We start from the raw sequence: 26,271 nt of genomic DNA, 5'->3' as shown, positions 1-26,271 counted from the left end.
GAGCAGATTCCTTTTGCCAGGCCCCAAAAGTCCAAGTCTTCTCCTTCCTGGCCCGTGTTTTCCCTTTGCTATGTCCCTACCTCTGCCTTCACTGATTACCTGTGGGCTTGTTTGCCTGTCCCTCTTGCAGAAAGCAGCATGCCTCTTCCCATGGTACCCCCCACCCCAGGGTGGTTGTCATCTCCCAAATCTCTCAGTGTCCGTTGTCCCCTCAATGGAACCAAGGGGGACAGCTGCCAAGATTGGCTGCTAGGCTTGAGAAGTCTATGTTGGTGTAGCCACTCTTCCCCTGTGCCAGTGTCTCTGCTGCTTCCTCACTGGAGGAATGATCCTGGGGGGCAGACGTTACCATTCCCAGGAGAGAGGCACAGAGGTCAACACCCTGACTCCAGTCCCACCGACATGCCTCCGTGGCCCCTTAATTAATGCCTCCAAGGTCTTAGGACAGGTGCAATTCTGTATTTTACTTGTGTGGTTACTTGAATTCTATCTTTCCCTCCAAATAAAACTGCTCTGGCCACCACAAGATCCCCAGTGCCTTGCCTCCTTGCCTAGTACACAATAGATGCTCAATAAATGTCTTTAAATTATTGAATGGATGAGTTAGAGGAAGAACATTCATTCATTCATTCATTCAATCAGTAGATTGTCAGGCCCTTTGATGGTTCCTGGGGATAAAAGATGAATAAGATACAATCCCCACCCTTGAAGAGATCAATCTTGAAAGGAAGATAGATGTGTAAATTAAAAACGTATAGTACAGGGAATCCCTGGGTGGCTCAGTGGTTTAGCGGACTGCCTTTGGCCCGGGGCGCGATCCTGGAGTCCTGGGATCGAATCCCACACGTCAGGCTCCCGGCACGGACCTGCTTCTCCCTCCTCCTGTGTCTCTGCCTCTCTCTCTCTCTCTATGTCTATCATAAATAAATAAATTACATATAAAAAAAACGTATAGTACAGTACACACAATGCCATGATGGAGGAATGTACCAAGGGCTGGGGGAGAACAGAAGTGATAAACTCTCCCAGGAGGATCGGTAAGGCTCCAGGAAGGAGGGGACTTGAAAGGATAAGTGGCAGTGTGTCTCCTGGAGTGGTGTCCATGGCCAGGGTGGAGGAAGGGCATTCCTAAGCCAACAGGCCACAGCGAGTCCTGCGGGCACCTAACATGCTCAGGGAAGGCCTAGGGGAGTGTGTGCAGGCAGGATTTGAAGCCAGGCTCTTGGATCTGTCCTTTTACTGCATTGAAATTGGAGATTTCCCACATATGCCCTCCAGGCTCTGAGTCTGGAAGGGTTATACTGGCTCCCAAGACAGGATGCAGGGACTGCTGACCACCTGTCACTCTCCTTTGATGATGGCCTGCTAGAAAAATCTCTTCTGAGAAGGAGTTCCACATCTGAGGCAATTTGAAACAATCTTATGAGATTTCTGGAGTCCAAAGTTCAAATATAACCTATCTGTTCTTTTCCCCCTCTCTCTTCTTGTAATTCCGTCCAACACATCATGGAGCTGATGGGTGACAGTTGGCAGCTATCTGCAGGCAATTTCTTGCAGTCCTTCCCCACGCTTTAACAGGCTTCAGCATAGATTTGTTTGACTTTCAGTTCCAGATACCACTGCCTTCCCCATATGTTGTTGTTGTGTTTGAGTTGTAGGCAAGATTCTAGAGCATGCATGTATACACAAAAAGAGGGAGTCAGGACTTGAGGGGGCCAAAATGGGACGAGGTGTGATGGGAATAGGGTTGTGAATGCGTAAGTTAAGTACCAGAGGGAAAGGTTAACTGATCCCTTGTGTCGTGTCGGGGAACAGGAGGGAGTTGTTGGTAATAACTTAGGGGCTCAATGGCTGGGATAATTCAGTTGTGTCTACAATGGAGGAGGGTCCCATATCCAAGTGACAAATGTCATTGGTCAGCTCAGGGGAGAAAGGCCACAATGTCTTTACAGTTGGAGTAATTTCAAAAGCCAAATCTGGTCATTTTGACTTAAAAACATCTCCATGGGTTTACTTTTTATGCTACCCATACATACACCATCCTCACCCACGGAGGATTCTTGGATCCCTCCCCTGATGTTTGTACATCAATTTTATTCTCACTTGTATCTTTACAGAAAATGGCACAGAAATCACAGGTTTAGAATACCTAGAAGTTATTACAGTTCCATATTTCAAACACCTCAATATCAAGTCTCTTTCTTCCCACTCTATGTACATATTTACACACTGGGGGCTACAGCCTAACACTTCAAACCAAAGGAGACAGAGACAAGAAGGGGGCGGGGAATTCCGTGAACAGAATGAGGAAGAAATCAACTTTTGATACAGAATTAAAATCCAAACTCACTGTCTCAGGCCTTTCTCTTGCGAGGTATTCCCTGCAAAGGTGGGAGGGATGGTAGAGGGAAACGTCAAGGGGGTGAGGGAGACATATGCCTGGCCTGGGGGTGGCAGGGGCAGCTGCAGAGAGGCCACCCGGTGGACAGTGCCTCCCATCAGCAGACAGGAAGAAGCCCCCAGTCCCCTATGCCTACACGGTCACTGTGTCCATCCTATTCTAGTGGGCAGATGCCACAGCATACACCTGCCAGGTGTGTGTGCCAGTTGCTTAGTTTGGGTCTAACTCTGGCTTCTGCCTTGCTCTCCTTTGAGTCCTTTCTTGTGCCCTTCTTGTGACCACTCCTTGATGCCTATAATAGCCCCAGGCCCACTCCAGGCTTGGCCTCCCAGGGATGGCCTGGATCAAGTTGAGTCAAGATCTGTGGCTTCCTATTCATTCATTTTACAGCTGGATTGGGTTGCTCCAAGGCAGGACACATGCACATCGATAAACTGCAAGAAGCTCTAGAAGGGTGTCTTGCATAGCAGATCAGGGTCACAGGTAGCATATCCAGGGGTAGGGGGCGGGCAGGATGCTTCAGAATGCAGGCCCAAGGGCTCTGGGTAAGAGTTTGGCCTCCCCAGCAATGCCATGACCACAGCATTTGTGACAGGTGCCCTCTGGCTGCAGGGCACAGGCCCTGGACTCTACAGGTACTGTACATGGCGGTGCTGGCACCCATACTGGGGGGGAAGGTAGGGTAGGCAGGTTCCTGAGGGTGACCATGGAAGGCATGAAATGGAGGGAGGCCGAGGGGCTCAGGATGACACCTTCCAAGTTTACCTGGAATCTGAGCCCTGTCGATGGGGTGGAGCAGAGGTTGTGCCTGGGCCTGCAGGGCAGTTTATCCACCCTGTGGAGACCCAGACCCAGGCCCTCGGGAAGGAACAGGCTGGGTGGGGGGCGCACAGTTTTGCTGAAGACTGGGGGGGGGTACTCAGGACACTGGTACTAGAGTGCAAATCCGCAGTCCCTGCCAGTTTGCAGCTGTGGGCTTTGGGTCTGGGCAGAGCAGAAGCCATGGGGGCGGGGGGGGGGGTGTGTGCGTAGAGCTGGGGAGGGGAGGCTCTTTCAAGCAAGAGAACAGAGAGCAAGGGGCAGATGTGGACAGTGAGAGGCGCCAAGGGCTTGAGTGAAAGTGGCATGAGGGGTGGTTTAGGACGACAAGAAAGCTGCTGAGGCAGGGCCTTGGGATGAGGAGGATGCTGGAGAGGTCAAGACTAGATGGGGTGTCTCAGCGCGGCCCCAAACCTCTGCCAGAGCTGAGTTGTGCTGAAGTCAGCCCCGGGGGGCGTGGAGGGCCCGGGGCGCGGGGGAGCGAGGCAGAGGCCAGGCCCGGCCCCAGCCCTGCCTCAGAGAACACCTCCCAACACCACAGGCCCGAGGCGAGTCCTGGGAGCTCGGTGTCTGCGTGCCCCTGACCTAAGCCATGTCCTCAAGCTGCGGTGGACTCAGCTTTTCCGCTGGCCTGTCTTCGTCCATGGCCTCCTCCTCCTCCGGCTCCTCGGCATTCCGGGCCAGGCTGTCGGGCCCGGACACAGTCCCCAGCACTTTGGTGCTGTGCTCCTGAGCTCTGGCTCGGAGCGCCGCAATGCTGTTCTCTCTCAGTTCCTCCTGGGACATGGCCGCTGGAGGGTCGGGGCCCCGCTCCTCCGGCTCCATCTTGTCGAGTTTGGGCAGGGCCTGGCGCTCCACCTCGGCCTTCCTCCCCGACTCCGCTGCTGCCTCCAGCGACTTTTTGTGCATCCCTAAAAAGAATTGTTGGTATTCGGGTTTAGAAAAGCGCCTGGGAAAGCCATCTTGAACTGAAAACGGCAAAGATAGAGAGAGGCCAGAATTAAGGACGAGCAGAAAGCCTTACTTCACACACCGCAGTCACGCGAGTCCCAGGGGCCGGGGCCGGGGCAGCGGGAGGGTGGCCGGGGGTGGGCCGCAGACCAGCAGCTGGGCGCCAGGCCTGCAGGGGCTCTTCAAGTCAGGTCCCCCCCCGCCCCCCGCACCTGGCCGCCGGGCAGCCCGTCCTGTCCCTCTGTCCCTTCCCAAGCGTACCACTTGCTCCCCCATCCCTCCCTCCTGGGATTCTGCATCTGGGAACCCCAAGATAAGCCGGTGGTGCTGCTGCCACACAGAGGCCTTGAGGGCAGGTGGGGGGAAGATGGCAGGTGGAGAGATTTCAGGGGGAAGAAGTCACTTTGGGCAAAGCCAGAATGGTGACCAGAGGGACCTAGGGTCCCCTCAACCCCAAGGAGGAGCTGTTTCATTCACCACAAGCCCACCTCAGACCCTGGAGCAACAGCCACACCCTTCTCACAGGACAAAAGAAGCCACAGTCAGGGACCTGGCAGGGAGGAGAGTCCTAGTCACCCAGTGGTGGGGGCAGCCCTGGGCCCCGCCTGCCCTCAGCCTCCCAAGGGAGACGGGGAGGCCCGCTCTGGAGCGCCTCTGTCCTGCTAGGCTGTTGCGGCCAGGACTCCCTGCTCCTCCTCCAGGGAGCCCGCTCTCCTCACCACGGGGACAGGGCCCCAAGGAGGGCGCGGGCTCTTACCCAGCAGCCACGGGGCACAGGAGTCCATGATGCCATCCTTGGCGGACTTGAGGATGGACTCTGGCAGGGGGATAGAGTGCCGCACCATGGCCCCGTAGAGCCCGTACTCCGCCATGACGCTGCTCCGGCCCCAGCACTTCTCCCGTTTCCTCCACTTGGCTCTACGGTTCTGGAACCAGACCTGCAAATGAGGAGGAACAGGGCAGGGGTGTTCTGAGAGGCTCTGAGGCCAGGCCCTTACCCCAGCGGGTCCCCTGTGAAGGTCCCCACCCCCCCCCTTTTTTTTTTTTTTAAGATTTTCTTTATTTATTCATGAGAGACACACAGAGAGGCAGAGACACAGGCAATGGGAGAAGCAGGCTCCATACAGGGAGCCCGACGTGGGGCGCGATCCCAGGTCTCCAGGATCAGCCCCGGGCTGAAGGCGGCGCTAAACTGCCAAGCCGCTAAGCCACCAGGGCTGCCCTCCCCACCCATTGAATAGCTGGCAGCTGCGTCCCCTTGTGACTGCTAGCTTCTCCAGCGGGGCGCCCTGGCCAAAGCTCACCCACCCCATGGTACCCCTGGGGTTCCTCCAGGCTCGGCGTGTCCAGACTGAGGACACCCAGTCCTGTAAGGATATGATGAATGAGGGGTGCCTGGGTGGCTCAGTGGTTGAGTGTGTCTGCCTTTGGCTCAGGGCATGATCCTGGGGTCCTGGGATCAAGTCCCACATCAGGCACCCTGAGTGGAGCCTGCTTCTCTGCCTCTCTCTGTGTCAAATAAATAAATAAATAAATAAATAAATAAATAAATAAATTTAAAAAATGGGTGAAATTGGTCCTTTTTTTCTTTTTCTTTTTGAAATCATAACAGTTCTAGGGTGATGGGACAGGGTCTTTCAGAAGGCAGTGCCCAGCATGGTCCTCAGTTTGCAGCTGAGAAGCCCCACCCTGGTAGCTCTCTTGCAAGTGGTCACACCTCCAGCGTATAAACAGAATCTCTTTTCTGACTCCCAGAGGGACGAGTTCCTTCCAGGGGCTAGACTAGCCATGCATCTTGTTCAGGGCTTCCTCTCCACCAGAACTCCAGAGGCGGGAGCGGTCTGGAGGCCAGGTGAGTTTGGACTCAGGCAGCACAAGGGCATTTTATCCAGGTTATCAGGAAGCCCGCTGGGGAGACTCCCAGGAGGCCTGAGTCACTCTCCTTTCCCGCTCTGTCCTGGCTGAGCCCTGCTATGCCACAGTGCGCTGCATTCACCAGCTCTCCACACTTTTGGCCTTAACCCAGAATGACATTTGGAGGAGCTGGGCATCAGTCAGACAAGGAAGACCAAATTCTCCTGGTGTGCGGAGAAAGGGGGATGGGGACCTAGGAGGGCGCAGTGGGGGATACCCTAGAGAATGGTTCTCTGGCCCCAGAGCTGACCGGTGCAGGGCATGGGGCACCCTGGGGGTGTCAGCAGCGATGCAGCCCCGCGCTTGGAGCGGTCCCTGCCATGCTTGGGGGAAGGGAGATGTCTTGGTCTCCCAAAGCAGCTTTCCTGAGACTTCGGCAGCTGACAGGAGCCAGCGCCGGGCACAGCTGCGCCGGCCCTCGAGCAGGTGAAAGGCCCCCGAGAAACCAGTGGGCGCTGGAAGGACCCCAGGCCCGACCAGCGGCCCCCTCCTGCCCCGCACAGCCCCTCGGGGCCCGACCCCGGAATGGCAAGCCGCCCAAGGCGCCCCGCGGAGTGGGGGGAGGAGGGGGAGGACAGAGGCGGGTTCGGGGAAAATCTATTAGTTTCCTCTGCGATTTCCATTCCCTCGCCTCGGCCGGGTCCCCCGCCCCCTTCCCTCTGGGCCCCTCCCCCGCCCCCCGAGGCGGAGGTTTCAGCTTTTGATGAAAAATTGCTCCAGCTCTATTCAGGAGGCGGCAAAAGAAGAGTCACCCCCAGGGGCAGCCCTGGGCTGATTGAAAAATAAGTTAATTTCTGTTTGAATCGATGGGCCTCAGGCACTGAAATATCACGGGAAATTAAAGCGGCTGCTCTCTCGGGAGCCGCGGCATTGACCCGCACTAATTAATGCTGGGGAGGCAGCGCGAGCCGCCCCGCGAGCCGCTCCCCCGCCCCGGGGGACCCCAAACACTTCTCATTTAACTAATTAGACGGGGAAAATTGGGTGTTAATTTGTTTAGGATTTTTTCCCCTCTTCCCCCCGGCAGCTCCCTCCCCGGCCCCCACCCTGCGCGGGGGCGCGGGAAATGAATGCGGGGCTCGCCGGCAGATGGCTGCCCGGGTCACTCTGCAATCTTCTCCGACTTGATTGCTTGATTAGGTCGTTAGCACATTAAAAAAAAAAATTGCTTGCCGTCTGGCGCTGGCGTGATGAGTGGGACGCGCGGCAGCGCCTGGGTAATTTATCTTTTTATACGGCAAAGAATTTGATTTCAATCTGCAGATATATGGGGCGCCTTTGACACCTGTTTAACATCGCGCCGCTGACAGTTTAACCCTTTGCTGCCTCGGCCGTCGGGAGGCCCGGGCGGGGGTTCGGATCCGCGCGCCCCCGCCGTTCTCGCCGCCGCCGCTACGTGGCGCCGTGAGCGCCCCAGACGGCCCCAGGCGGCCCCGAGTCTGCGGCTGAGCGCGGCCGGACGCTTCCAGCAGAGGGCGCCCCGGCAGCCCCGCCTCGCCTCCCCGCGACCCTCCAAGGGCCGGGGCGGGGGGCGCGGTCCCAGACACGCGCTGCGCGGCTGCGGAAAGAGCGCGCGGTGCACGCACACCTTTAAAGGGACCTAAATGTGTGCAGCCCTGTTGTGAAATTCCTCCGTTTGTAAATCACTAGGAACCCACAAAAATGGGAGACATGCGGCTCCAGAAGCCCCGGGCCTCGCCACCCCCCCCCATTAGAAAACGATGGAGTGGTCCACCCTGGGTGGCGCCCCCTGCAGCGAGCTGCGCCTTGACCTCCCCCCTCTCCCCCCCGCCGGGCTTGGCACCTGCCGTTCCTGCTCGGGCCCTCCTGGATTGCTGCGGAGCCACGGCGCAGGGCCTTTCCCCGAGGTCCGGACCCAGACCGCCAGGGGTGACCCCTGCCATGGAAAGGGTCTATGCAATTTGAAAGCCACTAGATGGCTGAGCTTCGTGGGCTTCAGAGCGGAGGCGATGCGCAACGTGAGCCTGGGGTTAACTCGCCCATCATCCCGGCCTGGCTCTACGCTGTTTAGATCCTCCCCAGCGCCACCTGTCAGTCCCGCAGGCTCTCTGCCCGACTGTCTGCCCAACCCAGTGCCTGAGGTGTGTCTGTGACCTCTGTCCTGTCCCATCTTCCTTCCAGTAGCACTTGGTGGCCCTCCATAAATACCCACTTGTCTCAAGCTGCCTTCTCCCACAGAGGAGAAATCTAAAAGGACTGATCCACATAAAAGTATAAGGGACTTCCGGTTTCATGCGCCTTTCAGAGAATACAGAAGAATGAAGCCCTTGGTGGTGGAACACCAGGCACCAAGTGTGACCACAGAGGGTTGGGAAGGCCTTCATTATGAATCTAAGTAAGACATCTGCTCCCTGGTCAGGAGATGACCTTCCTGCTTGAATACAGCGCATTATAAAACGACAGCCCCTTAACGTGAACCCATGGGACCTGACTTCACAATGTTTAGGATTTTAGAAAGAAGATGTGATGCATATACCGCATTACATGACACTGCAGCAGCAGCACACCCATCATCAAACTCATCCGTTTTGATTTCTGCAGCAAAACATATGCATAGTCACACTGAAAGGGATAAATAAAGAGCATAAAGTCAGGCCTGGTTTTTGCCATTAGCGAGTTCTAATGACTCACTTAGGAGAGAACTGTGTTTTCAGCATGATTTGGATTTATGGATTCTGGAGAAGGGATTGTGTGCTAGGAGGGCGGAGATGCACCATCCACCCCAGTGTGGATGCCTGGGAAGATGCACTGCCCTGGCTTCCTTGGGTGGGGGGTAGGGCTCTCACATGAAAACCACATATTTTACTGGAACACTAAAGAAGGGGGTGCAGATTTGGGATTCAGATGATCTCTGGAGCTATGAACAGAACCATTTTCCTGGGTCTCCTAATTTTGGCAAATGAATAACTGGTCTGCAGAACAGACTTTGCCCACAGACATTCCCAGGGGAGTTGGTGCCAGCTGGTTGCTCAAACCTGGAGTCATCCGGACCCTCGGTTATGGGCTCCTGGAATGCCTGGCTCTCTGCGAAGACCAGATGCTACTCCAATTTATGGAGGAGACCTGGACAGCCAAAACAATTTCTTTTTAGGACGGTTGGCAGGGAAACTATGGCTTGGTGCCTTGGAGGGAGGTGGACAAGGAATTAGCATTAACCCTAACAACTCTTCATATCTGCCTTTCTCTTCCCTCCCTAGGAACAACCAGCATGTGTATAGAACTTGACAGTTTACAAGAAGCATTGAAGTCAGATGGTCCTGAACTAGAATTCCCAGCTCTGATAAATTGCTGCGTGATCTTGGGCAAGTTACTTGTCTTCTCTCAGTCTCAGTCTCTTCAAACACAAAATATTACCTATTAATACCTATTTTTTACAGTTGTTTTGAGGGTTAATGAAATAAGTGAAAGTTCCTAAAACCCATGCTTATCACATAAAAGGTGTTCAAAAAATGCTATGTGTTATTATTTCAGGGGAGGTACAGAAAACCAGTGGGAGTCTGCCCAGAGGGCTGGTTAATCAACAGCATTACTTGCCGCTCTGGCCTCCTCCACAGGCCCTGCAGCGAGACTGTATGATAGCCTGTTTCCCCTCTAGACATCCACAAGGCCAAACAGAGGCACCCTCTCAGCACATTTCTAATGCATTCCAGACCCTTGAGATTTAAATCCAAGAGAACACCCAGGCAGTGCCCAATGCTCTCTGCAAGCTGGCGGTGATCAGGAGCTGGAAGGCCTATAGGTTGGAGATCCTTGCTCTGCCTCCAACTGTCTTGGTGATCTGGGGTGCATCTCTTAACCTTTCGACCTTTGGGTTCCTCATCTGTCCTGTAATACCACCTCCTTGAAGGTTTGTTACAAAAATTCAATACAGTAGTGCCTGGCATGTAATAAGAACTAAAAAACATTGGCCTGCTGCTGGATGAATTCTGTGGATAAACGTGCAATAAGGTGAGGCTTTGCTTTCTAGCAAATGCTCAATGCATAAAACCAGGTCCTCCCATCTCCCACCTTTGAGATTCCTTCTAAGCTTAGGCCCTTCACCCTACCTGGCCTCTTGGTTCCAGCAAGCCCCAAATATCCCTTCAGTCCCTTGCTCCTTCACTTTCCTGGCTGCCCACTTTCTAGAAGAGACTGCTCCTCTCAGGTGACAGTTAGGTCTTGAACTCTTCTGCAGAACCTGTGTGAAGGCCACAGTGAGGACCAGAGCCCTGCCTTCCACTTCAGGGCTCTGAGTGATACCCCAAAAGTCACCAGGTTTGGCACTCCAGGCAAGATCTTCCAATGTGGGAAAGAGTCTGGGTTTCTGCATTTCCCTTCAGAGGTGGTGCCCTAGCAGCTCTCAGAAAGCCCAGTAGGATGCCTCTGGCCATCAACAGCTGGTCTGGCAGGAGCCTCCACAGCTGGCAGAGAGGGTCCCGAAATATTGTGCCTCCAAGGATAGACTAGGCCTGGAGAGGGGTACTTGCTACAGGTGCTCTTCTGCTACAGGGCACACTTGGAGCAAACCCTATCAGCAATTTCTTTCACGGTGTGGGTGGCCAGCATGAGCAGCTGTGGTTGTGCCCACAGCCTCTCTTGTCATCACATAGCTCCTGCCCTGCAGGCTCCCATCTTTGCATCTCCAGAGGACACCAGACCCAGGGCTTCTTCCCTCAGAAGTCTCCCAGGATACCCTCTCTGGTCTTCCCAGGATTGCCACTCTAAAGGCAACATCTTGTAGGATGGATGCTCTTTGCACATTCTGGTCCCTTGCCTCTCCAGGCCCTGCCTTCAGATCTTGCCTCCTACCATCAGGCCTGGCTCTGTCAGCCATGTGGCTTGTCCCATCACATTCACCCAGCTTCCTTTCTCTCCTCGGGCTGGAAGCTGATTAATCTGAGCTCATCGCGGCGGTGATTTAATGACTTAACACTCCACATGCGCTCAGCATTCCTGACACCATATTTCAGCATCTCCTTTCCTGTCCCAGCTTCAGGCTCAGGGAAGCTGGGCCTTGCTGTAGCCTCTGTCGTCCAGTAGGGGGCAGCTTTGCCCACATTTCCCAGCAGCCCAGGAAGCATCCTTCCCTGCACACCAGACAGGTCATCTCGACCAGTCACCCCAAACTCCACTTCCTTCCACTCATATTAACCCCTGTCAAATGCAGAAATTCCTTTCCAGAGCTTCTGGCCCAGCGTTTTTACACTGGCTGCACATAGTCACTGGAGAACTTTAAAAACATACAGATGCCAAAGGCTCCACATCAAAGCAATTAAGTCAGAGTGGCTGGGCGTGCCCCGCCCCTCCACTTGGGTGTTTTCAAAAGCTGCCCTGTGATGCTCATGAATGTCCCGGGCTGAGATGCACTGTAACTTTCTCCTGTCAAGGCATATCTTCTAACTTCTGGAATAGAATCCCTTCAAATATCATTCCCTATCCTTGGGCAGGAGTCCCTTTAAAAGAGGCAGACTCAAACAGCACAAGTCTGAGTATACAAACCATGAACTTATGTACAAGAATTTGCCCATTCAAAAGACAACTTTTTATGAGTTTTTGAGGCCTTTTTTTTTTTTTTAGAACAATGCCTGGTAATCAATAAATATCAGTTATTTTTATAAAGAAGGTTTGATACAGGTCCCCCCACCTGACCTCCAACCATCTCTGCCCCCCGCTCCCAGCTTCAAGTCAGAACACAGGCTTCAGACTCAAGAGGCAGTTGGTGAACGTGTGGGCTTTGGACGCAGACCTGGGTTAGAGCCCCGTGACCCCACTTTCTAGCTGTGTGGCCTTCGGCCAGTTGCTGTGCTTCCGCTTCCTCCACCGTTGTCACCAGGACTTAATGAGATCAGTGCTTGGGATCCCTGGGTGGCTCAGTGGTTTAGTGCCCGCCTTTGGCCCAGGGCATGATCCTGGAGTCCCAGGATCGAGTCCCACGTCGGGCTCCCTGCATGGGGCCTGCTTCTCCCTCTGCCTGTGTCTCTGCCTCTCTCTCTGTATCTCTCGGAATAAATAAATAAAATCTAAAAAAAAAATGAGATCAGTGCTAATAGAGTGAGCGCGGGGCACTTGCTAGGCATCACTCAGAACACCTTACACATGGCTCGTGGCATCTGCACCAGAGGCGGGTGTCACCACCATCCCCATCTTACAGATGAGGAATCGGGGGCTCTGCAAGGGGAAGTCACTTGTTCAGTCACTCAGCTGGGCATGGTGCAGCCAGGGTGTGTCTGGCTCTGAAACAGTGCCCCTAACCACTATACCTCCTTGCCTCTCCTGTGCATGTCATGTATTCAGAACACCCCTGGCACGTGGAAACTGCTCTGTAAATGACAGCTGTGGTCATCACTGATGTATACTAAGACTTTTCCCCGGACTGCCTGGGGCAAGGCTATTTGACAGCTCACATACACCTTATGGAGGCAGCATTTAGCCAAAGAACCATGTGGTGCTCAAAGACTCAGAGATTCTCAAAAAAAAAAAAAAAAAAAAAGACTCAGAGATTCTCGTATCTGTTCTCCCAGACCTACCATCCTCACAGCCGCCCCAGAGCAGTCAAACTTCCTCTACACCTTTGCCCCTCCTCCCTGGTTCCCGTGGCTTCAGACACCACCCAACAGGTGCCCACCCCCCCTCCCTAAGCAACTTGAAGAAGCCTAGCATCTGCCTACTGGCAATGCAGGAACAACTGAGCAAGAGCCTTCTCAGGAATCCTTTGGGCACTCCTACCCACCACCACCAGGGCCAAACAGATTTTAGGACAGCTCACTGCAAGAGGCAGCTGTTCCTACTATTCAGTAGTGCAAGGGTGAGGCCTACCAGCAGGAGAGTTTTTTAAGGCCTCCACCCCACACCGCCACTTGAAATAACCAACTTTGTGCTAGCAAAGGCCAGATGAGGGTTACCACTACACATTGACTGGATTGGGTTTTGTCTTACACACACACACACACACACACACACACACAGATTCAGAATCAACACCCAGGCTTACCCCACTGGAACCCAATTGGGTGGGGGGATGGGGGAACCAGGCCACCATGGATAATGCACCAAACAGATAATCTACTTATGAATAATTGAGCTTATTGTTAGTGTCAATGTCTAAAGCCATTGGCTGAAATTCCAAATAGATTTCCAGGGGAGAGGAAGACTTTTCTGGAAAAGTAGCTCATGTCTCATATTCAACTCTCTGGTGTCCAGTGAGGGAACACAAAGCAACCTACAACTTATTTGGCTCCTTCTCCCTGCAACACACACCCCACCTCCAAGGGTTCTTGACTGGGAGGGGTTTCAGGAAGTGAGGGGAGCTCCCTTCCCCTTCATTTCTCCCAGCCTTAGCTGTGAACTGCTCTGGACCCTTCCACTGATGGGAGCAGTTTTTGCTTAAGAGTGTTATCCAGTTAAGGCAAACCAAAATCTTCTGGAAATGATCCTCCTACCCCACTCGCTTCTTCTGCCTCGTGGAGGCCCTGCCTAGAAAATCATTAGACTTCATCTTCTCCCAGAGAAACCATTAAGCAGATCCATTCCTGCCTAGTAAGAGGGGTTCTGGCCTTGGAAATGTCTTGCTGCTGATGAAAGGGAGCCCTGTGCCCAGCATCACTGAGAACATCCCAGTCCAGAGCAGTGGTCGGTTATGCCTCAGAAGTCTCTAGGAGACGGGAGCCTGGCTAGCTCAGTCCATGGAACATGTGACTCTTGATCTGGGGGTTGTAAGTTCAAGCCCCATGTTGGGTGTAGAGATTACTTAAAAATAAAATCTTAAGTCAAAACCCAAGAAAACCTAAAAATCAACTCCGTAGGAGAGGAGGAGGGCTTAATGAGCACGTGTCCCCAGTCACATCTCAGGTGTCCTCAGTCACATCTCAGGCCAGCCCAAGTAGGAGCTCAGGACCTGGCCAGCTGTTTGATTGTGAGAGGAAGGAGTTTCAGGTGGATGGAGATGGGAAGTAGACAGAAGGGGAGGGGACAGCCGTTTCTTCATGGGTCAGGGGAGTGAAAGGAAGGGAAACAGAATAGGGGCAGGGTTAGAAGCCACTCTCCTCTTCTCCTCATGTCTGGCCTTGGAGCAGATGTTTAGCTGTCCCTAAGAGATACCTGCCACAACAGAGGCCTCCTTGAAAGCCCATGCCTCACTCAGACTCTCTGTCCTACCACAGGCCCCTTCACAGTCTGTCTGACGTACTCCTTGGGAAGCCTACTGTCTGGGACAGCAGGCCAGGTCATGTCATCTAAGTCTCTTGTCCACCCTTGCCCCCCACCCCAGCCACGGTGCCCACCTCACATGGTAGGTGTTCAGCAAATATCTATCAGCTTAAAAATACCTATCAGCTTAAACGAATTGCTCTTCAGAAGAATCCATGGCAGGGGGTGGGAGATGGTATCATGGGTGTCTGGGAGCCAGGGCGGTCACCGCCTCAGAGAGTGTGGAAAGAGAGAGAGGGACTGGGGGCTCTGTTACCTGTATCCTGTCTTCAGGCAGCTCCGTTTTCATGGCCAGCATCTCCCGGGCATAGACATCTGGGTAGTGGGCCTCATTGAATGCCTTCTCCAGCTCCTCTAGCTGGTAGGAAGTAAAGATTGTCCTAGGGGGAGCAAAACCAGACACTCAGGACACAGAAACTGAAAGAGACTGTTCCAGAGAGGATAGAATGGCCCTCCTCTACGCCTCCTGGACAGACCCCAAATACAGGCTAGCTCAGTACAATCAGACACAAACTCCCTCACACACGCGCACACACACACACACACCACTCACACTCATGCTCACATATGTTTACATACACTCAAAGCTTCACCCTTCTAGACTCTTCTTCATTCAAGACTGAGGATCCACACTGCCCTTCTTGGGAGGACATTATTTTAGCCCTCGGGGACATTTCGTACTGAGACTCTTTCTAGAAGTGATTCAGGGGAAAGGGTGTTGAGACAGAAATTTTAGAAAAGTATAGAAAGCCCTTCTTCCTCCTCCCAAGCATGGAGTGAGGGACTCACCAGATAAATAAATACCTCGGGTCCACTGGGACCTTCCTAGTTTCCTTTCACAGAGAGTGGCTGATCTTTTCAATGACACCCACGTTCAAAGACCCACCAGAAGGTCCATTGCAACCACAACCTCGGTGTTTATACAACTGAGAATGGAATCTCCCACCTCCTCACAGCCCCCAACACCTTGCCCTCCTCATGGGCCTTTCCCCTGCCACCACCCAGACCTACCAGCTCCTTAGAGCTGCCCTCAGGTCCCCTCTCCACGTCCTGTGTTCAGAAGATAAGGAACACCTTTCAACAATCTCACACCGAGGCTCAGCCACTCATCCAGGGGCATTCCATTCAGGGGGGAGTTCCATTCAGGTGTGAGAGAGCCTACCTACACAGCCCCCACTCCCCAAAGAGCAGTTTACATTGACCTATTTGGGTCCTAATCTGTTTTAAGAATCTGGTAAAAGCTACATCCTTTCGCCCTAGGACAATGTGCAAACGAGTGTGCTCCAACACAGAATTTCACCTCCCATATCAGGGGCTTCACAGCCCCCCCCACCCCCCCCCCCGTAAACCATAAATATCTGCAGACAGGCTCAGATTCTTCTCTCTTCAGACCTTAATTTCCTTCCAGGTGACCTTTATCCTGTACCCTTATCAAGTCAATGGGCAATGTAATCCCCATCCACAAACCCAGCTTGTAAAAATGGCACATTCTTTGCCTGAGCCGCTGGTACCTTTGAGAATGGTACATTCTTTGCCTGACCCTGGGACCAGCGCAGGAGGTCAGAATCCTTCATTGATGCCCTTGTTCTCACCCTCGCCCAACACAAGGAAAGAGCACAAGCGTAAATAAGCCCCATTGGGTCCCTGTGCTGGTGTCGGCTTTAAGATCTTGAGGGAAGACACACGGGATGAGTGAGGAAGAAAGATTCTGCCCTTTATAGAAAATGACTGGTTTGATTCTAAATTGTTTCTCCTATTCTCTTGGGAGGGGGGAATGGAATGTTTATGTACACAGAAAGTGGATTCTTCAGAATTTTGAAGATATGCTGCATTCTATTTTGCTCTTGCCACTTACTGAAGGGCCCCTGAACAGATTGTCAAAATAAACAATCAAAGTATGTAAGTCGTCTCAAAACTAGGGAAACTAAGGCACACGGGTGTTGCGGCTTGGCCAAAGCCAAAGAAGGGAGATGATGATAGGTCATTTAGAACCATTCAAGTGCCAGCCTCTGCTCCGGAGTGCTCTCATTGAAACAAAACAAAACAAAAATCTCAAATCCCCCAAACTTCCCCTCATTCCATCCTCAGAGCTAATCTGCGTGTTGATACTGATGTGCTCTCCAAGGAGGCTCCTGCATCCCCAAAATGTGATCCAAACCCTGATTCTGGCTTAATGCGGAACCCCAGACTCTTCAGGTGCCCACTGCATCCTGTCTGCAGAGGAGCTGAGCTTTCCCGGCACAGAGAAGAGCAGAATCCGAGAGACTGCCAAGGCTGCTGCTCTATCCCAACTCCCCTCTCCAACCCTAAACCCAGCGTCTTTCTGGGAGATGAAGAGATGCCCATCCGTCATTACCAGACTCCAGGGGCTCTTACCTGAAATCTCCAAATAAGAAAAGCTCAGGAAAAAAACAATTTTTTCCTTTAACTAATTAAAAGCCGTACCGGCCATCAGTAGCCCTTCTGTCTCTAATAATCTGCTCCCTTCAGGCACCAGAAATTGCCTGAAACCTAGGGCAGGTGGCAAGTTGCACTGTCTCACTGAGAAGCTCCAAAGCTCCCAAACATCTCCTCGATGGGGAGGGCGTCAGAGGAGGACAGGGTCAGGAGCCTTGCGCAGAGAGAATGGGCTATGGGTCAGCCAGCTCCAGGTGCCACACAAGGAGATATCCTGGAGCAGAAACACTGGTCGGGCGCCCAGGGGATGTTTTCTCCAGGACTCTCCTTTCTCTGTGAACCTCTTTTCCCATTTCTGCACCAACACAGAAGCTGTTCAGCCCCGACTCTGAGCTGTCCTCCCCCCCATGGTCCCCATCCCTGCCGCTGCTGGGGGTGTGGTGTGGGGGGAAGCTGACAGGATTACCCATGCTGGGACCAGCATGAAATGGGTACACAAAAGATGTTGTAATGAATATTTGTTGGATGAATGAATGTGAAAAATGACCCAGGATCCATGTTTCCGTTTAAAATAAAACAGAGCTAAACACAACAACAACAAAAAAACGCTGCCTAAAGGGAACGAGTAAAGGAGGTCACTGAGAAACCAAGTCAAAGTTCACCCTTATTCCAGCCTGAACCTATTGGGGCCTGAGAGGACAGGAAGAGCCATTTTAAAAGGTGGGAGCCAATAGTGGAGTTTGCAGGGGCTAGCTAAGAGGCAAATGCAGAAAAGTACCTGGAGAAACTGGTGCGAAGAGGCTGAGAACAAATTGGGGAGAAGAGGATGGGGTAGCCGGGACCGCTCCCCAGGGGAGAAATGTCCCAGGCACCAGCAGGAACCTCGTGGACACCCCACCAGGACTGGGGTGCAGAGAGAGATTTGGGGAAACAGACTGGAGGATGAGCACAGGGATGGAGCCTGGAAGCAGCACTCGCAGAAAAACAGGCAGATTTTCGGTTCTTGCTTCTTTCCTTTAACAATACCCCCCCCCACCACCACCCTAAATGTCTATAAGGAACTAGTAGCGATGGTGTCAATGGGAAGGGAATGAGGGGTCGACGTGGGGTTACTTTTCAGGATGTATCTTTCAGCACCTATCGGATTTTAAAGTTGAGCCAGGAATGTCTATTTGAGGACATATATATTTTTAAAAAAAATTCTCTCTGTAGCCGGTACCCCGACGCAGTCAGCTCGACTCGACTCCCTGGGGCCGGTGGGGTCATCCAATCCACCACACAGGTTCCCTCCCCATTTTACAGACAAGGAAACTGAGGCTCACGGAAGGGAGCAGACCCTCTCAGGATCACAAAAGAGCAGAAGCCTAACGAAAGATTCCCATCAGCGGAGATAGAGCACCCTCAAGGTGTTTGGAACGGTGGGAGCAGAAGGATGGGGGTGCGTGGCGGGGCGGACAGGGCCGGGGGCGCGGACCCGCCCGGGACAGGAGGCAGAGGGGCCCGCCGGCGCGGGAGGTGGGGGCCACTCCGCGCGGCGGCTCTCCGAAGGCTGAAGCCAGGCTCCAACCTGGGGCCGCGGCCCCTCCCTGGCGCGGGGTCGGCCCTGGTTCGGCCTCTCGGTTCTCCCGCAGAAGGAAGAAGCCCGGGCCGGGGTGTGGCTGGACGCCGGGGGCCCGGGCGGACGTCCCAGATAGCGTTCGGCCTCCGCGCCCTGGCGCAGCGCAGCCCGGGACTTGCAACCTAGGAGCCGGCGGGATGCGGTTCGAGCCCCCCGACCCCCAGACGGGATCTGGCAGGGAGCCGCCGAGCAGGAGAGGGAACAAGGAAAAGCGCCGCGGGGGCCTTACCTGTGTCGCCGCTTCTTCCGTTTCTTGGTCTGGTTTAAAGCCGATTTGGACATTTTTCGGTCGCTGGAGGAAACATCTTCAGAATCTGAAAAGCGAGCGGAGGCACATGCGGCAGAAAGCGGGGCGCGCTCGGCAGCGCCCGAAGCCCGCGAGGGCCCCACCCGGGCCGCCCCCGGGAGCCGCGGGGACCTGCTCTGCCGGCCGGGGCTGCCCTCCGGGAGGTCGGCCCCATCCCTTAGCGCCGGCTGGCTCTACCCACGCCGCCGCCCGAATCCGGAGATTTGGTACAGATTTCGTTGTAAGAGAGGCAAAGGCCCCAGTGTGCTCGGGGCAGGGGCGGCGGCGGAGCGCGGCAGCCTCGGGCTCCCAGGGCCCCAGGGCGGTGATGTGGGCGCTGCGCCCTGCCCTGTGCCCGCAGCCCCGGAGCCCCGCGCCCGCAAGCCGGCCCCGAGGAGCGGAGCTGGGGCGCGGGGAGCTGGGCGCTGGGAGGCGCTGGGAGGCGCCGGGAGGCTCTGGGGTCTCCCCGGGCACAGCCCGTTTTTCGTTGCCTGAAGAATGAGCCCCCGCTCGAGGCTGGAGAGCCTGCGACGCGCCACTTTTCGTTGCCCCTCCAAAGGAAAATAAATAACTACAAAGATAACGAAAAATCGGGGGAGCCGCCGAGCGCGAGCAGGAGCCGGAGGCCGAGCCGGCGGGGACGCACGGGCGGCCGGGAGAGCGGTCCAGGGAGGGCGCGGCGGGGTCGTGGGGGGCGGGGAGCCCCCACCCCGAGCCCGCCGGCGCCGGCTTCCGATGGATGGTGGCGTTCAGGTGGAACCGGAGGGTGGCCGCTCCCGCCGCCGCCGAGGCCAGGGTGTCCAAGCTCGTGGGGGTGAAAGAAAGCCCAGCTGGCCAACGTGGGCGTTGTGGAACGGAGGAAAAGGGGCAGAAACGACGACTCGGGGTACCAGGGCTGGGGCCGAGGCGGGCACCCGGCTCCTGGGCCGCCCGCCCCCGGAACAGAATCGGCTCCCGGAGCGCGCGGGTCCTCGGGAGGCCGGGGCCGCAGCGGAGCAGCGAGCTGGGGGCCCCCGTCCGCGCCGCGGGCTCCGACACCCCAGCCGGCGTTCCGGGGGGCCCAACCCGGCGCCGCCGCAGAGCCGGGCCCCACGCGGGGACCCGAGACCAGCGCGGAGGCCGGAAACGCCGGGGCCGAGACCTGCCCGCCCCCGCCCCCGCCCCCGGCGCGGGCCCCGGGCCCGGAGCTGCGCCCCCCGGGCCTGGAGCGAACTTTTGCGCGGGGAGGAGGCCTCGGGGTGCCGCGAAAGCCGACGGCGTGGGGCTTCCGGCTCTCGCCCGCGGCCGGCAGCCTGGCAGCCTCGCCCTCACCTACCCGAGCTGGCCGTCTGGCTGGTGTCCAGCGGCCCCGACGCTCTGCCCAGCGGCTGCAAGTGGACGCTCTGCGGGTCGGACAGCACTTCCAGGAAGGTGGGCTGCGCGTAGAAGCCGGGGAGCCCCCCGGGCCCCAGCAGCCCCATGCCGCCCACTCCCGCGGGGCTGAGCACCGAGCGCGCCGCCAGCAGGTGCCCGGGGGCCAGGCCGTCGAGGGCAGCCCGCGGGTGGGAGCTGGGGGGCTCCTTGTTCAAACCCAGGATCTCCTGGATGCCGAACCCTGTGCACCTGGCCGGGGCGCCCCCCGAGGTACTCTTGGCCACTGTCTCGGATTTGGGCTTGCTCAGCGCTTCCCCCGCTTTCCCCGTCATCTCCCGGCTCTTTGGAGGGGCTGAGGCCGCAGGTCTTTTGCTCCCCCCACCCCCCCGCCGGGCTCCCCGCTTCCCGAAGTTGGTCCCAGGTGCCCCCTCCGGTGTCTAATGCTCTGGAGCCCCAAGGAGATTCCCTTTTTATCCAACCAGGCGGCAGCCCAAGTGGGGTCAGAGCTGAGCAGCCAATCACCGGGGCCAGGAGCATTAGGAATTCCAAAAAGCTGGCAGCTCCCGCCGCAGGCAGCGCCGAGGGGCCAGGGCGCGGGGGGCCGGCACCCGGTGGACTCGGCACGACGCCCATGGGCAGGGACCCCAGGGTCCCTGAAATGAGACAGCAAGGTTCAGGGCTGTTCCAGGAGGCTGGGTGGCTTGGGATTCTGGGCAGAGCCTGGCCGGGGCATGTCCCTGGGGTGGGCTGGGAGGATGGGCTGAGGGCAGATTCTAGAGAGTGAGAGTCCTCCTCCCTCCCTTATGTCCAGTGCAGATTGACAGGGTCAAAGAAGCCCAAATATGGGATCCTCATGTAAAAGGCAGAACAAGGAAGGGGGCAAGTGCCCTGGACAGGGTGTGTGGTGGCAGTGGGAGAAAAGAGGGGGTCACAGTGTGAAGAGGGAGATGTGCGGGTGGGAAGAGGTCCACGCTTGCCTTGCAGCCCAGGATGAAGTGCCTAGTTCAGAAGAACTACTCAGTAAATATTGGCCCAACGAAGACACACATGATAAAGGGGTCAGGAGTAGGGGTCCCTGGCAGGAGAGAAGAACACTGGTGATTTCTTTTGGAGAAAAACCATGGGCATTTGAACATCTTCCTAGAGTGAGCATGAGTATGAGTGTGCCCACTTCCATGGAAGGACTTCATGTATCCTTCCATCCATCGTTCAACTAATGCACATTGAGCACCTACCTTCCCAGCTCTGAGCTGGGAGCTCGAGGTCTGGCTGTGAATCAGATGGACACGCAAGGGGTCTGCTCTGCCTCAGAGTTCACTGAGCAGATGGAATGAAGAGGATGGGATTGCTGATGTGAAGAGCGGGCTGGAAAGAGGGCATCAGAGGCAATTAAAAGGTGAGCTCCTGTCCCTTGACTAACTCCTGCCTTAGAAGTTGCAGAATTACAGCCAACTGGGCCAGTTGAAAAGTGGCGAGAGAAACGTCTGAATTCCCAAAGTGGGCATTAGAGCCACTGGTTTCCTGCATGAGAGCTCTGCGGGGAGCATGATCCCCTTGGGCCCAAACGTCAAGTGAAGGTGATTCTACACACACACACACACACACACACACAGACGCACACCTGCTATGAACCTCTGAGTCCCAGCATTCCACCAGTTCAGCTAATTCTTCTGTGACATTCTTGGGGCTAGGGACTGTTTCATTTACCTTGGCATTCCCCTCTCTACTGTCCCTAATATACAATAGGTTTTAAATCAATTTTGCTTGCTTGCTTGCTTTCTTAAAAGGAGTAGACTTTATTCCCTTGGTTCACAAATAAAGTTGGTCAAATTGCTTGCTTTAAATATTCCTTGAATTAAAGTCACCTTATGAGGCAAGATGAAGACAGAGTCGGTTGCTTTAAGCCAAGACTGGAACACCAGGCTGGGGGAGAGAGTCCATTCAAGATTTCCTGGTTAGTCAGCTGCAACCCCCCAAATAAATCGAAACCTCCTCACCCAGCCTGCCGCCAAGGTGTCTAGTACCTCTTGTGGTTGCCATGAGGCCAAACCGAGAGGTGAGAGGAGACCCCCTAGGGTATGGAAGCCCAATGCCTTGCTGTCAGGGCTGTTATGAGGTAGGCCTCCACTCCGATCTGATCCACATAAGAGCTGGAACTAGCCAGGGGATTTCTTAGCGCAGGAGGTGTCTGGGAGAGGAGTGCTGTTCACTCCAAGGGCTGCCTCCTTGTCCCATAAAAATACCATTCCCCCTGTGCTCCGATGTCGCTCAGCCCCTTTATGTGGCAAGAATCTCTGTTCTCACAAGAATTGCTGTTGGCATCTTTGTTCTGCATATGGAAGTTGACATAGCTTTTCTTGTTTTTTTTTTTTTTTTTAAGATTTTATTTATTTATTTGACAGGGAGAGAGAGCAAGAGTACAAGCAGGAGGAGGGGCAGAGGCAGAGGGAGAAGCAGACGCCCTGCTGAACGGGGAGCCCCATGAGGGGCTGGATCCCAGGACACTGGGATCATTACCTGAGCTGAAGGTAGATGCCTAACCGACTGAGTCACCCAGGCATCCTGTACCTTCCTTCTTCCTTCCTTCCTTCCTTCCTTCCTTCCTTCCTTCCTTCCTTCCTTCCTTCCTTCCTTCCTTCCTCCCTCCCTCCCTCCTTCCCTCCCTTCCTTCCTTCCTTCCTTCCTTCCTTCCTTCCTTCCTTCCTTCCTTTTTTTCTTTCTTTCTTGAGTATAGTTGACACACATGGCATAGCCATTCTTCCTTGCAAGGTGCATACTCAAGGATGTACAATCTTTTTTTAAAGAGATTTTATTTATTTATTCATGAGAGATGCAGAGAGAGAGGCAGAGACACAGGCAGAGAGAAAGAAGCAGGCTCCATGCAGGGAACTTGATGTGGGACTCGATCCTGGCTTTCCAGGATCACGCCCTGGGCTGAAGGCAGGTGCCAAACCGCTGAGCCACCCAGGTGTCCCAAGGATATATAATCTTGAGGCATCCTTCACCTTGTATTCTATGGAGTTGGGTTCCATGTGGTCCCCTGGAGTTGTGCAGAGCAATGACTTTGCCTTTCAGGTAAGAATTTCTATCCCCATTTTATGAATATGGAAACTTAGATGCCCAGAGGTTAGGCAAGTGACCTAGCTAGTAAGGGGCAGAGGCCAGATTCAACCTCAAATGAGTCTGGTGTCCAAAGCTGTTCTATTTTGACTTCATCCTTTTCTTGGCCTTCTCTCCATGCCAGCCTATCCTGGAGGGATGAATGGGGATGTTATTAATGGTATCTTTCATGTTGCTTTCTTATCACGGGACATCCAGGATGAGCCAGATGCCAGCCAATGGGCAAGGTTGTAAGTGATGAAAAACAAGAGCGACGTGATGGAAACTCGGCTCTTGCCAGGAGATGAGGATGAAAAATCTCTTGACCAAACCCCATATCTGAAGTTGCCAATTCCCTGCCCCAAGTAACTACTCCAGGGAGGTAGTTACCATCTTGACCAAGGAGGTTGGAGATGGGGGCAGCCCTCAGGCCCTCTGAGAGACTCCTTTCCAGAGACTGCTGGTAGAGGGAGGACCCAGCATCAGCCTGAAGCCAATCTCAGCCTCAGACTGGAACTGCGGACAGACTCCTGGTGGGGGTATGGGCTGTCTCTGAATTTGGGGGTTGGAGGTGGGGGGAGTGAAATGTACCCTTTGGGAGACATTTAGCTAGGTCACACTGGATCCAAATCCTGGGTCTGCCACCTAACAGCTCTGTGGCTTTGAGCCAACCATTAAATTCTGTCTTAGCTTTGGTTGCTTTTTCTATAAAACAGCCTGGTACTGGATTTGGGAGCACTGCCTGACCCCCTGAGTTAGAACTATGGTCAAGGACATGGACTCTAGAGCCAGACTGCTCTATCACCTACTTAGTGATCTTGGGAAAGCGGGAAAGTTACCCAACCTCTTGCTGCCTTCTGTGCCTCAGTTTCCTCATCCATAAAATGGGGATAATGGTGGTACCTACCCCTTAGAATTGTCAGGAAGATTAGAAATGTGCATAAAGCTATACCATGAGTGTACGAATAAGGTTCTTGTGAGTGTTGGCTACTATTATCATCATGCAGGAGAATATTGTACTAGGGACTGGCAATATATAGGGACTGATCTGGTTCCAGCTTTCATGGATTTTGGGCCAATGACTGCAGGAGGTGATATTTTTAAAGCACTTAGCATGTACCTGACCCTGGACACTCAGTACTTCACGGCTCTTACTATTATTACTAATGGGTGCCAGACACCTTACCACTCTACGTCCACTCAACTTCTCTGACAGGCCAGGTGTTCTGTACCTTTCATGACAAATAAGACACTGAGGCTTAAAGAGAGAGATCTGGGTGAGGGAGGAAGCCACCTTCCTCCTTTGCCGCAATGCTGGTCATTTTTAGCACCAGCTGCAGCCAAGTCATGCTTCCCTGCTAGTCGCCTCTCCAAGTCACTACCCCAGCCATCAGCAACAATTTTTGGAGGGCGGAGGGGGGAGGAATGCAAGGAAGGGAAAGGATGTGTGTTTGAATCAATAATCCCATTATGAATCTGTCACCCATGAACATGTTTCACTTTTTTAAAGGCTCTTGTGTATTTGGGGCTTACCCCTTGAGAGTAAGCCTTCTACTTTGTGGTGCTGGCCCTGTTCTCCTGAGGGGGTCCTCAGAGAGCCCCAGAGGCCCTCCTCTATCACCCTCCTGTCATCAGACAGTTGGACCAGGCATTCCACTTTCTTCGTTTAGTCAAGGGGCTGATGCCAGGAGAAAAAAAAACAAGAGACACCGATTCATATTTAACTTATGTATCATAACATGTACTAAGTTCTTGCTTTTTTGACATTGTCTCAATGCATCTACCTGAAACTACCTTCCCAACTACCCTGAAAAATGTGTGTCATTGTGCATTCTGAGTGAGGAAGGAACCCCAGTGAGGTTAGGTGACCTTTCCAGGAGCTTGCAGCCACCAAGGGCCAAGCAGAATCTAGATTCACTGCTTTCTTGTTTTCTTTCTCTCTTTCTTTCATGAAGTAAGCTCTAGGCCCAACATGGGGATCGAACTCATGTCCCTGAGATCAATAGTTGCATGCTCTACCCTCTGAGCCAACCAAGAACCCCTCTTGTTTTCTCAAATATAGAATCAGAGCTTCAAGCAGAGGAAGGGACCTTGAATATAGGGAGGCAAATGACACGCCAGGAATTCTTGAGCCACTATCCCACCTCACTGAGAATGGAGGAGAAGAAAAGAAGGGGTTGAGGAGGGCCACTGAAGGGAAGGCTGGCTAATCCCCAGAGCCCAAGGCTGCTAAGAGCATCTTGCCTCGCACACCAGGGCCCATATCCTTCCCCTAGTTCTCCAAGGAACAGTCCTCTTCGGACTCTTCTTGGAGGGCCTCGGGAGTGTGAAGGAAGGAATGCACTTTTGGCAGTGCTTTCCGGAAAACCTTGTGGAATGCCTTGTCTCTGTCAGCCCTCTCCCCCAGACCCCATGGAGCTCCACTGTGGATCTTATCCCAGCAGAACACCACCCACCAGGCTTCCGCTGCCCACACTTGCTGTGCCCTCCCTCCTTCTGCATGAACCCCTCCTTCCTTAGCCCCCAGGTGAAAAGAAAAACATTCCACTCCTGTCACCCCCTTCTTTTCCCCAGTGTTCCCCTATGGGCAGTGGGGAAACAATGGAGAAAAGCAAGCTCCAGAGGACTTGCTCTGTGATCAGCCTGCCGTATGTCCCTGGGCTGTGTGTCTTTCCTTTCAGTCTCAGATGGTAGGAATGACCACACCCCTGAGGCCCTGAGAGGATGTTCTGTCTTATGCCACAGGACCTTTGCATGGCAACTTCATTGGCATCTTCAACAAGTAGTTACTGTGTCCCCACTCTGTGCCAGATACTGCAGGTGGGGACACTGTGGGGTCAAGGAAAGCAAAGCACCTGGGATGCCCGGGTGGCTCAGTGGTTGAGCATCTGCCTTCAGCTCAGGTCATGATCCTGGGGTCCTGGGATAGAGTCCTACATCAGGCTCCCCGCGGGCCAAAGGTGGTGCTAAACCGCTGAGCCACCAGGGCTGCCCAAAATATTTTTTTAATTAAAAATAAAATCTATCCCCCCCAAAAATAAAATAAAAATAAAAATAAAAATAAAATCTTAAAAAATATATAATACACATTTATTACTGAACCAACCTACTAGTATAGAAGCCTAGAAACAGAAAAAAAAAATCATGTTCCCAATAAAACAAATCCAGTTGTTCAGGTAGTGATGATGTTTACAGAGTGATATGGATGAACAGGTGACCTCCATACAG

At 54.1% G+C, this 26,271-nt stretch overlaps 1 protein-coding gene across 3 annotated transcripts; it reads right to left on the bottom strand.

Annotated features, from left to right (window-relative positions):
- Positions 1-2,074: 2,074 nt before the first annotated feature.
- On the bottom strand, positions 2,075-20,276 carry VSX2 (visual system homeobox 2). Of its 3 annotated transcripts, none has more exons than XM_072839316.1 (5): positions 19,907-20,276; positions 18,535-18,619; positions 14,547-14,670; positions 4,929-5,109; positions 2,075-4,188 (listed from the first exon to the last, which is right to left on the bottom strand). In XM_072839316.1, the coding sequence occupies exons 1-5, from the start codon at positions 20,274-20,276 to the stop codon at positions 3,806-3,808; spliced, it is 1,143 nt and encodes a 380-aa protein (XP_072695417.1). In that variant the 3' UTR covers positions 2,075-3,805. The 3 variants fall into 3 exon arrangements, with proteins under 3 accessions (XP_072695417.1, XP_072695419.1, XP_072695420.1); XM_072839318.1 differs by having other exon boundaries at positions 2,075-4,131; XM_072839319.1 differs by lacking the exons at positions 14,547-14,670; positions 18,535-18,619; positions 19,907-20,276 and adding an exon at positions 7,890-8,290.
- Positions 20,277-26,271: the final 5,995 nt, after the last annotated feature.

Source organism: Canis lupus, chromosome 9 (assembly GCF_048164855.1).
Source record: "Canis lupus baileyi chromosome 9, mCanLup2.hap1, whole genome shotgun sequence".
NCBI classification, from domain to species: domain Eukaryota; kingdom Metazoa; phylum Chordata; class Mammalia; order Carnivora; family Canidae; genus Canis; species Canis lupus.
The sequence above is the reverse complement of the archived record's forward strand: the minus strand, read 5'-3'. Positions and strand labels throughout refer to the sequence as shown.